The following is a 12,804-nucleotide window of genomic DNA, read 5'->3' as shown; positions in this document are numbered from 1 at the left end:
GCTACGTAAGGGTTTGAACCTTGTATGTCTTGGTCACCATTGTATTCCCAGGATCTAGCACACAATAGGTGCTTAACAAATTACATGCAGAGTGGACAAGTGAACAAATGAACCCACATCTCAAGGGTTTGTTCTTTCAGCTGTTTAGATCCCCAATCTACAGCCCAGTCGGCACCTCTCTGGTGGCTCACCAGTCTGGGCCTGGGTGCCCAGCTGGTGCTCCCATCCCTGAAGCTGAGATGACCTCATCTCCCTGGGAAAGGGGAGGCAGGTGTTGCCCCAGACGGAGGGCGAGCTAGGACAGGGCGTGAGGGCTGGTAACCCGTGAGGGCCGAATGGCCTCGTGGTTAAGACCCTGGGGGTTGTGATCAGGCAGGCCAAGGTTCAAATTCTTACTAGCTGTGTCCTTTGAGGAAAATCATGGCACCTGCCTAAGCTGTAGTTTCCTTATCTGTGAAACAGATAGGGGAACATCTACTCATGAGGTTCTTATAGATATTAAGATAAGAGAATGGCAGGAAAGCAATGGGGGGACACAGCCGGTGTCCAACATGCATGAGGCCTGATGGCGCTGGAGCGTCCCATGACAAGGACAATCCCCGTGCCAAAGCCGGCTCCCGCCTGGTGGACCACAAAGCACACAACCCAGTGTCTGGCACAGCCACTTTGGCATGAACTGGAGCCATGCCATCAACAGATGAGATCATTGCTGTTTATTATCCCAAAATAAGGGAATTTGCCATGCACTTGACCCACAGTGGTCATTCACCCTGATTTTTTTGGTGGGAAAGCTGATTCCCAAAGCAACAAAAAGGTTTGACCAACCCTGTCAGTAAGAATTTAGAAGCCACAACTGGAACCTGAGCCTTCCCTGCTGTGGGTGCTCCCTGGAAACTCTGGTTCTCCCAGGCGAGGGGGAGCCGCAGCCACCTTCAAGGTCGGCTCAGCAAGATCCGCTCCACTCACCTGCAGGCTGAGTGCCCGGGAGGAGAAGGCAGGGGTGCAGCAGGCCAGGATCGGGCACCAGAACGGGGCTTTGCTCTTCTTGTCCTCATCTGGGCATAGCCAGCCTGGCTGGTTCTCCTCCCCTACAGCAAGAGGAAGGAGGTGGGTAGAGCTGGTCAGAATCCAAGGACCAACCGGGCCATGAGGAGCCCTACAAGCCCAAGGCAGCCACTGCCGGCCCCAGAAGCCTGGCCCCACCCAGTCACTCCCACCCAAGCCTGCTGGACTGAGATGAAATCCAGCCTCGGAAGAGATGCTGTGGCCAGGGTCTCGGGCAGGGAGTTGAGAAACTGAAGGTCCCGGCTTGACCTCCCTACTGCTGAACACCCCACAGCCTGCAGGAGCTGGGTGACTCCCTGTGCAAGTCACCCCAACTCTTTGAGCCTCGATTTCTTTGCCTAGAAAATAGGAATGCTAGAAATGCCTTCGTCCTGCAGTTGTTGTGAGGAGCAAATGAAATAATAGGTGTGAAAGGGTTTTTTAAAAAATATATAAAGATGCTGAACAGAGTCCAGGCCCCTGTCACCTTGAATTTCTGTTGCAGAGGAGGAGGCAGACCATGAACGAGCAGAGGACAAGAGGCCCTCACACTTGCCTGTGGTGGTGATGGGAACGCCAGAGAATCGCATTCCTGCTTCCTTCAAGACTACCCTGAAATTAGGAAGCCACCTGTCTCCAGTTTACCCAGCCCAGCGGTGCCTCAAAGCTCCCAGGGACCTGTTACAAGCACAGATGCCCACCCCAATCCCAGACCCAGAACTCACCATGGGAGACCACCATGCTAAAGAGCATCTGCTAAACCTCGTTCTCTGTGGAGGCTCCTTTCCATGGCTCAGGGCTCTGCTCATGTGCCCCCTCCTCCGAGACCTCCTCCCTGACCACCCTGACTACAGTGGCCCCCTTCTCTCAGGAATCACTCTAAAGACCCCATCTTACTTTTCTCACAGCCTGCATGATGATCTAAGATCATCTTGCCTATCAACTTGTCTGTAGTCCATTCCCATAAGTCTCTAATCTCAAAGCTGTAGTCAGTGGGGGTCTGCACTGTCTCAGCCACCACTGTCCCCTGACACCTGGCACACTGCAAGGTACATAATAAGTGCTCAGAAAACATCGCTGGAAAGAATGAATGAAAGGAGGGAGGGAAGGAGGGAGGGAGGGAGGAAGGAATAAACCACCGTCTGTCCTGAAGAATTCTCCTTGTGAGGGAGCCTCTCCTTCCTTCCACTCCCTAAGAGGACTCCCTTCCAGGAAGCCACAGCACGGGCGGGCATGATGAAGACACCACCTACTATGCGCCCACACATCAGGCACCACACTGAGTGCCACTGCCTCTGCCCCGGCTTAGTCTTCACAATCGCTGAGCACAGTCAGGATCGTTATTTTCACTCTACAAAGGATGATACTGGCACTCAGGGATTAAGTGACATGGCCAGGCCACAGCCACAGCTGGGGGCAGCACCCAGATCCAGGCCTGGGTCTGACACCCAAGTCTGAGTTCTCTGCACTAATCTAGGCAGCCTTCAGCAACCCCGCCCACCTATGCTCCATCGCAACAGCCTATAGGCACAGATGCTGGAGTAGCTCCGCCACAGGCAGCCCGAGGAAGAGGCCACTTAATGCAGTGACCCCAAGCTGAGGAGCACCCAGGGCATCGGAGCCACAAGGGCAGGTCACAGACGGAACCACTGTGATGCAGCCTCCCCACCCCACGCACTCCTCCATGACAGACAGGAAGCCGGGACCTACGGCCAGCCTGCCCCTGCCCTAGGAGGGGCCAGCTCAGCCTGAGAGTGCCCATCGGCCACACAGGGGCCATATGACACTACAGCGTCCTCACTCAGCAGCCAAGCCCATCCTGCTAAAACTTACACCTGACCTCACCGTTCCGCTGCTCGGAAACGTCAATGGAGCCCCAGTCTACGCAGAATAAGATCCTAACTCTTCTGGAAGAGCTGCAAAGGCCCCTTCCCTCCCCAGCCTCCTCCCTGCACCACCGGTTCCGCTGTGCTGGACTGTGCTCAGCAACCTCACCAGGATGGGCCCAGAGGTTCCCTCTGCCCGGAACACTGTCCCTCAGCTCCCCAGGGCTGGCTCTGTGACTCCTCTCCTTCTCAGAGGCCTGCACTGCCCATGTCCCCTGCCCTGGCCTCCACCACCTGCCGTCTCAGCCCATCGGAGGGCATTGCGCCTCTCACAGCTACTCCCTGCTCCTCCACCACATGGCTCTTCTTTGTTCATGTGTGTGCACATGTGCATGTGTGTGCACGTGGAAGTAGGGGCTTCCCCACTCTGCTGCTGTTCTGTGAAGGCCAAAACCTTCCACCCTATTTCCTTCTACACCTCACCCGACCCACTCACACAGGGCTGGACCCACCACAGACCATCGATACATCTGGGAGCAGGAACAAAAAGTCTCTTCTCAGAGCGTCATATTCCAGGTTTGTCAGATGTACCCATGACATGAACGTTCATCTGACTCGCTTTCATCAAAGAGATCCTGCTAGGTCAGAGAGACGGGCTGGACACGGGTGAGGAAAGGCTACCCTGAGGGTAGCACCCATGCCGTCACTGCCCGGGAGAGGTGGCATCTGAATGCTGGCACAGCAAGAAGAGCTAGAATGAGGGGACAGGTGAGGATGCTATTTGAGAAGAGAAAGACATTCGCAAATGTCAGGCACGACAACATGAAGGCGCTTGCACCCAGCGGCTCACACCCTCTGGCCTGAGTCACTGAGCAGCGAACTCATTCTTGAAGTGGGCCCAGAGGCATCCTCCATGTCAGGCCCTCTACCCTGCTGGGCCCTGGGAACAGAGTCATGAAGTCCTGATCCCTGCCAGCAGGGAGGAAAGGCCGACATGAGAGACCCTCAAGGAAAGGGCATGACCGCACAGGGCATGCATTGCCGTAACAGATCCCTCTATGGGCCCCGCACCTCGAAGTTTCCACGCTACCTCTGCATCTTCACAGCCCTCACCAGAGGAAGGTACTTCCATCCGTACTCCACGCTGGCCAGCAGAGGAAAGGGGAAAGCAGGGGAAGGGCCCAGGCGCCAAGGAACGAACCCACCAGGGGGCCTTGCGACGCAGCTCGCCCCAGGGCAGCACGGCGCTCCTAGCCTCTCCCAGTGTGCCAGGGCTCACCACGCTGCCTCTTGGACAAGCCCCTGGGCAGCAAATAAAGATAGGCCTGATTTGAGAGCTTGTCCCTGCTCTCAAGGAAGGTACAGTCAAGCAGACCCTCACCTCTACCAGACAAGAGCTCTGGTCTGGACCCCCAGTTCGACAGCCTGCAGGAGCTGGGCAGACAGCATCTCCCTGCCCCAGCCCCGTCGCCAGGGCACCAAAGCTCATCTCCTCTCTTTCCTCCCTAAACACCCACAGCCCATCAAGTCCTGGCAATTTACTCGTATGTATTTTTTTAATGATCTGACCTTCTCCTTCCAGATGGTGCCTTCCCTGCCTGCGGCTGGGGATGTTATAAGAAAATGGAGTCACTGCTCCCCATCTGCCACTGCCATTGTTCCCGTCACAAAACCAGAGCGGCGAAGACCAAATTAGAAGGCTGCTGTCACTGAAAATTGAAAGCCTTCTTGGGATAAGCGACATTAAGAACTGGCACCGACGGCAGAGCCGTGATTTCCAGTTGACGCTAAGTGGGGGCTTATTTAGCACCCGGCTCTGTTTGCCAGCACCCCCTGGGCCTGAGAGCCCTTGTGAGACACAGGGAGCAGCCCCAGGGTTGCAGCTCCCCCAGTGCCCTCAGAACAATCCCCTCTGGTCTGCTAGATGGGCCCGGGCAGATCACACCTCAGCCTCCAACTCGCTGTGTGACACTGAGCCAGGTACTTACCCTCTCTGAGCCTGCGGCCTCAACTAGAAAATAGGGGAAGGAACTCCATCCATCTGGAGTTGTGAGCACTGGAAATAACATACATCATGCCTAGCAGACACCAAGCACTCAGGAAGTGAAGCAGCAGTCATGATGGTCACTGTCCTTGCTGCTCATGGTCTAACGGTTGCTATCACTGAGGGCAGTTGAGCCCACCATGGGCCCTGCCCTGCTTCTCCAGCCCAACCTGCCTCCCAGACTCCTACTGGGCTCAGTTCCAGCATCATGCCTTTACTGCTCTCCTTGAGCTTCCCAAACTTAAGGCCACCTTCCAGATGCTGCTCACACCTCCCCAGTACCACGGAGATGCTGCTGGCCATAGTCACAGATGTCAGGCTGGGCCAGACCTCAGCAGGCATCTCGTCCAACCACCTGTCCCCTGCAGAGAGGGCCATGGTGTCCAGGGAGGCCAGGCAAGTGGCACGGTCTCCCAGCTGGGGTACAGGGTCAGGCTCCAAGGCCATGACCTCGCCCCCACTCCTGGAGAGCAGACCCATCCCTCCCAGCTGCAGGGCGTGGGCAGATACCACCACCAGCCTGTGGGACAGGGGCGAGGGTCTAGGACGTGGCGGGGTCTAGAACACACTTTGCACACTGCCAGGGCTGTGCTCAGGATCTAGCAGCTGGAGTCATGAATGCAAGGAATACTGGTGTCAGTGTGATGACACGGGCCGGAAAACTAAACCAAATGAGAGGCGGCAAGGGAGGGCGCAGCCCTGCATTCAGGCTTGCTGCCTTGGGCCACCCGGAGATATCCCTGTGAGTCTGGCATTAGCCCATGGCCTGCCAGGCCCATGTCCCCTTGAGAGGTGGGAATGAGGAGCGCCATGGGTGGAAGGAGCTCCACCCAGGGAGGGTAAGGGGCAGCAATGCAGCTTTGTGAGCAGAGCAGGTGGTGAGGGGAAGGGTACAGGAAGGGAACTCGGGGAGCCCCCTACCTCACCTCTTCCTTCTCTGGGACCCTCCGTCTATAACCTGTTTTGGAGCTTTTACTAACAAGAACCTAGCTGGTAGAAAGAGGCCCTGTACTGAATCGTGTGCGACCTCAGAAAGGCCATTCCTCATCTAAGATGCAGATACCCCTGTCCTAGGAGCCTCTCCCACAGCTCCTGTGTGCCAAGGGCTGGCTATCTAGGCATCTCCCATGCACTGTCTCCCCACCTTTTCATGACAGCCCCATGCAGGAGGCACTGGCATTTTCCCCATTTTCTGGTGGAAAATCCAAGGCGTCTCAGAGTTAGTTTGCTGTGATGACAGAGCTGGTCAGTGGCAGAGGTTGGAATGGAACCCACGTTGTCTGGCTCCATTTCCCATGGCGCCAAGGACCACCGCTTACTGCCTCTCAAACCTCCCCGTGTGCCTAAGAATGCCACAGGGCCCTTGGAGACCTAGTCCAAGTTACAAATGGGAAAACTAGGTCTCGGGATGGAGCCTGCCCTTCCCAGGACCACAAGGCATGGTGCTGGCCATGCTGCAGTTTGAACTGGGTCCCCAGATTCCCCAGGGCTCCCTGCCCCCTCCAAAGGGCAGAGCTGGTCCCCTCTCCCAGATCCCAGGTCCCCCACTGCATCCCTCTCCTTCCTCTGTCTTCAGATTATGATCCTGACACTGTAGTCAGGGAAGGAGGAAGATACAGAAAATAAAATAAAGGAATAACAACCTTCGTGAATAAATGTTTTTAACATATTCTATTTCTAACAGGCTCATATTATCATCCCCTCCCAAACCAGGCACTGCAGATTAAAAAATATATATATTGGCAAAATAAAAGAAACAAATTATTCAAGCCCCAGGGGAACCCAGGCATTCAAATAAGATTTCAAATGACTCTCCTTCCATTAAAACTTTTGCTGCAGTGAAGCTGTGTGGAGATAAGGCAGCCCGGCGTCTTCACAGGCTGCTGAGAGCTGGGGCTGCTCGAATTGCGATCTTCCGTCTCTCCAGCACCAAGCCCCACCCAGCAAGGCATGTGCAGTTCAAACAGGAGATTCATCTGCCTTTAAAGCAGGTGTACATGTGGGGCTTGGGGGACGCTTCCCAGGATGGAAGTCGTGCACGGGGTGGGGAGGGGAGCGCATGGCCCAAGTTGAGGGGAAGCCACGTTAGCCTTTCTGAGGGCCAGAATTCGCAAAGTCTTCTGCCAGGGACAGGGCAATTTCTGCTTAAAACCCTGGCTACACCCTCTAAAGGCCTCCTAGTCACCTAGAAACATCCAGCTGACACCAGAGCAATATCAGCGCTGGATCCAAGAAGGGATGGGCTGAGTCAAAGCCTCTGGTCCAGGCTCCTCCGCAGGCAACCCCTCCCCATTCCCACCTCCACCTCCACACCTGCCCCTCCCATGCCCTCTCCACTCAGCAGCCAGAGTGACCCACTTAAATGAGAATTGGATTGGGACATTATCCAGAACAAATCCCATACGGCTCTCCCCGGCTTCCCAGAAAACCTGCCCCCAACGCACCCACCCACCTACCTCTCTCCCCTTCATCCTCCAGGGCTGGCCACTCTGGGCTTCCTTTTGTTTCTGCCTCGGGGCCTCTGCACTTGTTGCCCCCATGCCTGGATCACTCTGCCCAGATCTTTGCGAAGCTCCTGAGGTTCCCGCCTCAGGGGTCCCCCAGCTGGCAGCCCCAGCCTAGCTCTGTACCCTGCACAGCACACCCCTCCTTGCAGATCTGTTCCCCATTTAATGTCCACCTGCCCCTCATAAATCTAAGTTCCTTGAGAGCAGGCATCACTGTTTTTGTCATTATTCTTTCCCCCACGCCCAAAATTATGTAGAGTCTCAATAAATAGTTTTTTTAGTTAATGAAAACCATCAGTGACAAAGGTCCTAATTTCTTTTTTTTTTTTTTGAGACAGAGTCTCACTGTATGACTCGGGCTAGAGCAATCTCAGCCCACTGCAACCTCCGCCTCCTGGGTTCAAGCAATTCTCCTGCCTCAACCTCCCGAGTAGCTGGGACTACAGACATGCACCACAACACCTGGCTAATTTTTTTGTATTTTTAGTAGAGACAGGGTTTTGCCATGAAACCAGGTGGTCTTGAACTCCTGGTCTTGAACGCCTAACCTCAGGTGATCCACCCACCTCAGCCTCCCAAAGTGCTGGGATTACAGGCGTGAGCCTCCATACCGGGCCAAAGGTCCTGACTTCTTTCCAGAAATGTTTTAAAACCTATTGGAAATGTATGCTTCTCTATAAAAAGATTACCTCAGAAACAAAAACAAAAAAAATGTCTTGCTATTGGCTGGCATCGGCAAATGGGAACTGCAGTGCAGAGAGGGAATAACACCTTGGCCTGGAGGAGACGTAGGCCTCTATCAACTCAAAACATGGACAAGTAAATTAATTATGACTTAATGAATGCAGTCTGCAGACCACCTCTCGCCAAGCCAAGGAAGCAGAATGAACGGGATGGAGACTGGGCTTTGGAGGCAGCCCAGATCTGCCTCTTCCTGCTGTGTGACCTCAGGCAAGTCCCTGCACTCTCTGGGCCTCCGAATCCTCAATGGAAAAAGAGATTCTCAACAGACTGACTCTTAGGACTACTGTGAATGTGAAATGAAAAAGATGCACATAAAATGCTCAGAAAAGTGCACGTAAATATCCATGCATAACTGTTATTTGTATCATGGGGTGCACAGAAGAAAAATATAGTAAAGAGGTCTTTGGTCTTTGAGAATCAGTGTAGTCCCACTTGCACCCTTTTTCTGGGTAACAGTTTTATTGAGATATAATTCAGTTACCATAAAATGCACACTTTTAAAGTGCACACATTTAGACTCGGCGTGGTGGCTCACACCTGTAATCCCAGCACTTTGGGAGGCCAAGGAGGGCGGATCACAAGGTCAGGAGATCAAGACCATCCTGGCCAACACGGTGAAACTCTATCTCTACTAAAAATACAAAAAAAATAGCAGAGCATTGTGGCAGGTGCCTGTAGTCCCAGCTACTCAGGAGGCTGAGGCAGAAGAATTGGTTGAACCCTGGAGGCGGAGGTTGCAGTGAGCTGAGATCATGCCATTGCACTCCAGCCTGGGCAACAGACTAAGATTCCGTCTCAAAAAAAAAAAAAAAAAAAAAAGCACATGTCACTGATTTTTGGTGTAGTCACAGAGTTGAGCAACCACCACCATCTAATTTTAGAATGTCTTCGTCACCCCCTCAAAGAACCCCTTAGCAGTCATTCACCATTCCCCTCTCCTCCCAGGTCCCTGGCAACCACTAATTTACTTTCTGTTGAGTTCCATCAATTCCTAGCTGGGGAAACTGAGGCTCGGAGAGGGGAAGTGACTTGTCCAGGGTCACAAAGCAGAGCCTCAGGACTCAGGGCTCTGGCTCCAGCTGTTTCTCTACCATACCGCCTCCCTCCCACTCGGGAGCCTCCCTGCCCCCACTGAACACCCACCCTGTACCCTCACACACCCCAAACCTCCCCTCTCCTCACCCTTACCCCCCGAGGCACTCTGCCTGGAGCTATACTCACGGAGTCCAATTTTGGCCAAATGTAACCTGTTGACCCAGGAAATCTTGCTCAGGGGGTTGGGGGTGATGAAAACCACCATGAAGCTGATGGGGCGGCCAGACCTGCGGTGAGAGGGGGAGGGTGGACACGTGAGTGCCCTCACAAGGGCCAGGCTCCCCCAGGTGTCATATAGTACTTCCTCCAACCCACATACCCTGGAGATGAGGGAGGTCTGGTCACAGCATCCCCAAAATGTGGCCAAAGAGGCCAGTGGCTTAGCAAAGCCTCGGTTCCCTGGGGGAGGAATCCCTCCACCCACAATGGCCCCTGAGGGAGGTACCTGGCCAGAGTGGCCGAGCCATGCTCCCCAGCCTGGCTCCAGGAGCCTCTGGCTTTGTGCCCGGCAGAGCCTCTGCAGCCTGCAACTCCACCTGGTCAGTGGTCAGCTGTCCACAGGTCTTAGACACCTTACGTGTCTGACCACCTGCCTCTGGAGGGAGGAATGGGTCTCACTTGGGTCTGTTCCCAGAACCTGGCATGGGGCAGTTGCTCATTAAATGTTTGCTGAGTGGACACATGAATGAATGAATGAAGAAATGAATGAATGGGGTTGGACACCAGCTTGGGGCAGCAGCCAGAGGTTGCTGTGGTCACCACACACTGTCCTCTCAGCGTGGAACAGTGGGGGCCTTCCCAGCCCTTTGGGGGGTGGGCAGGGCAGTGTCACAAGCCTCTAGGGTGCACATGGAGAATGGGAGGCAGAGAGAACAGAGACGAGAGAAGGGAGATGGGCAGACCACTTGGCAGGGAGGCGGCAGATTCAAAGCTGCTGAGCCTCACCCTCGAGCCCGTGGTCCTGCCTCAAACGATAGTGCTCCAACCTTCTCTTCCTTACAGCCACTGTGCTTGTGATACTCTGTCTCCACTTTCACTCCACCCTGGAGGCCAAAACCTGGGCACTGAGCCCACTCACTGCACTGGCCTGGGCTTCAGAGTCAGACCCCATCAGGACCCAGCTCTGCCTCTCACGATGTGGCCTTCAGCCTCTCCTGCAACTCCCTGAGCCTCACCTTCCTCATCTGTAAAATGGAAATAAGAAGATCCACCTTACAAAGCCTCGGGAGGACCAGAAAGATATATTTCCCTGTCTGCGCCAGGGCGAGCAGCTACGCCTATCATCAATTCCACAAACCTCAGTTCGTGTCTACTGTGCACCGCTCCTGTGGTGAGCATTTTGGGAGCAAGGTGGTGCTGGGGGGAGGCTGGATCCAGAAACAGGAAACTCAGGGCCTGGCCTGGGAGCCTAAATAGACTGATGTGACTGAAAAGGACACAGTGCAAACGGAACTCACCAGTGGCAGAGTGTCTGAGTATCCTAACAGTGGGCTGGGCTTATCCAGTATATGAACAGGGTGCTCATTCATTCATTCATTCATTCCACAATATTTTCATGAGCACCTACTACATGCCAGGTGCTATCCCAGACATGGCCCACAACACCTATGTATCCACTCCTATCACGGCATCCTGAAAAGAGGGCTGCAGGTGCCCTCTCCAGATCCCCTGCTCTGCTGGTAGCCCAGCAGAGGCAGCAACCCTCCCTCCAAGACCCCTTTCTCTCACTTGTCGGGTTTCCCAGGGAGCAGGAGCCTGAGGCGGCACTTGTTAGCCGAATGGATCTCTTCCTCCTTCACCCGCATCAGCCTCTGCAGGGCCAGGCACCAGTCTTGAGCCACAGTCATGTTCAGGTTCTAGGGTTCAGGAGGCCAATGAGGTCACCACACAGCCCATTGGCTCACCAGAAGCCACACCAGAGCCTATAGGAATCACAGCACCCAGAGGAAGAGGAGCAGAAGGAGTCCTGGAGCCTCAGTGGGACGGCACATTTAGCCTCAGGCAGGGCCAACTCGCCATGCTCCAGGCTTCCCAGCCCTGGGCTCAGATGCCACCTGGCAGCCCTTCTCTGAGAGGGATGCACCGTCCCAGCCAGCTTCCCCTCCAGACTGGGCAGAGGCCCAGGAAGGGGCCACATGACAGAATGGCCACTGTGCAGAGAACAAAGGCCCCGCAGCCAGGCTCCGCTCAACCCGAATCAGAGAGTGCACCCAAACCAGGGGCTGCACACAAGATTTCCAGGCAGGGACACATAGCTTCAGCAGTGACGGTTGCCTATGGGAGCTCAGAAGCCAGGAGCACATCTGGGGCGTGGGCCAGGATAGGAACCTCTCCCTACTCGGCTTCTGAATCCAAGCACTGCCCACAGCAGGGAGCTCGGGCCAACAAGACCAGTTCAGGCCACGTACCTGGTAGGTGCCATGCAGTGTGCTGATGAGAAGCGTGATTTGCTCCACCACGGCCAGGTCCTTCTGCAGGTCCTGAAGCTCCTGGAAGAGGCGCGGGGGGCCGAGGTACACTTTATCTGGGCAGAGAAGAGATCAACTCAGGCTCAGGTAGAGAAGGTGCTAACAAGAAGCCAAGTATCTGTTCACAACAGAAAAGAACCAGAAAGTGACATTATCTAGTTCCTGCCCTGATGGAGCTCCCAGACTAGCTGGGAAGCCAGATCCTTTCACAGATGAAGTCTAACGCCTGAGATCCAGGCCACAGTCAGTCTGTACAAAGGGCTATATGGGACCACAAGACCAAAAGCAAGGTGTGCCTGGGAGAGATGAGGAGCCTTTCTGGGACTGGAAGTGAGTGTGGTGAGCACTGCCAAGAGAGAAACACAAGAGTATGTGCAAAGGCACTGTGGCTTGAGGCAGCCATGACCAGCAAGTTGTTCAAAGGCATCCTGAGAGCCCATCGTGTGCCAGGTTCCATGCTAGACTGGAGAGACAGCAGCACACAAGACAGACAGGGTCCCCACTCTTCCGGAGCTTATGACCTGGGCAGGGCGAGTGGTGGAGAAGCGCAGTCAGTTAACGTGGCGGGTGGTAGGAGGTGGTGGGGAGAAAGAGATCAGGGTGGTGGGACAGTGATGGGGTGAGGGGGCCCAGATCCCTGGTGATGATACAAATGGAGTAAGGGTGCGATGGGGGTAGGTGGCAGCAGCTAGAGATAGAGTACGAGGGTCCAGGAGGACCAGATGGGGAAGGCCTTGAATGCTGGGCTAGGCATTTGGACTGTACTCTCTAGGCCACGGTTTTGCATGCTGAGGTCTTATGAAACCCCAGGGGAGTGGCAGAAAAGCCTTATTTGGGGTCGTTTAGATAATTATGTGAAAAACAGGTGTGCATCCTGAGTCACCCGCATGGAGTGAGCTTAAAGCCATGCTCTGCTGCCTGGTATCAAGGCTTCCATGGACTATGGCCCCTGAAAGGTCACTGGGTAACAAGCAAAGAGCATGGCAAGCTTGGGATGTGGACGACACACTCGCATCAGAGAGGGGCTCTGCAGTGGCCCAGACTCGGGGAACCCATGGGAAATGCAGATCCCCGCA

General features: G+C 54.8%; 1 protein-coding gene across 12 annotated transcripts in view; it reads right to left on the bottom strand.

Moving 5' to 3' along the window:
• The window catches only part of ARHGEF10L (Rho guanine nucleotide exchange factor 10 like), a 180,052-nt gene that overhangs the window by 48,779 nt on the left and 118,469 nt on the right, over positions 1–12,804 (bottom strand). For all 12 annotated transcript variants that reach the window (XM_017505635.2, XM_017505655.2, XM_017505625.2 and 9 more), the window contains 4 exons: positions 11,669–11,784; positions 10,989–11,116; positions 9,387–9,487; positions 967–1,088 (listed from right to left, as the gene is read on the bottom strand). In XM_017505635.2, the coding sequence (XP_017361124.1) occupies positions 967–1,088; positions 9,387–9,487; positions 10,989–11,116; positions 11,669–11,784 (467 nt within the window). The remainder of the gene's footprint in view (positions 1–966; positions 1,089–9,386; positions 9,488–10,988; positions 11,117–11,668; positions 11,785–12,804) is intronic.

Source organism: Cebus imitator, unplaced genomic scaffold (assembly GCF_001604975.1).
Source record: "Cebus imitator isolate Cc_AM_T3 unplaced genomic scaffold, Cebus_imitator-1.0 Scaffold15, whole genome shotgun sequence".
Taxonomy (NCBI): domain Eukaryota; kingdom Metazoa; phylum Chordata; class Mammalia; order Primates; family Cebidae; genus Cebus; species Cebus imitator.
This window is presented reverse-complemented; position numbering and strand designations above follow the sequence as displayed.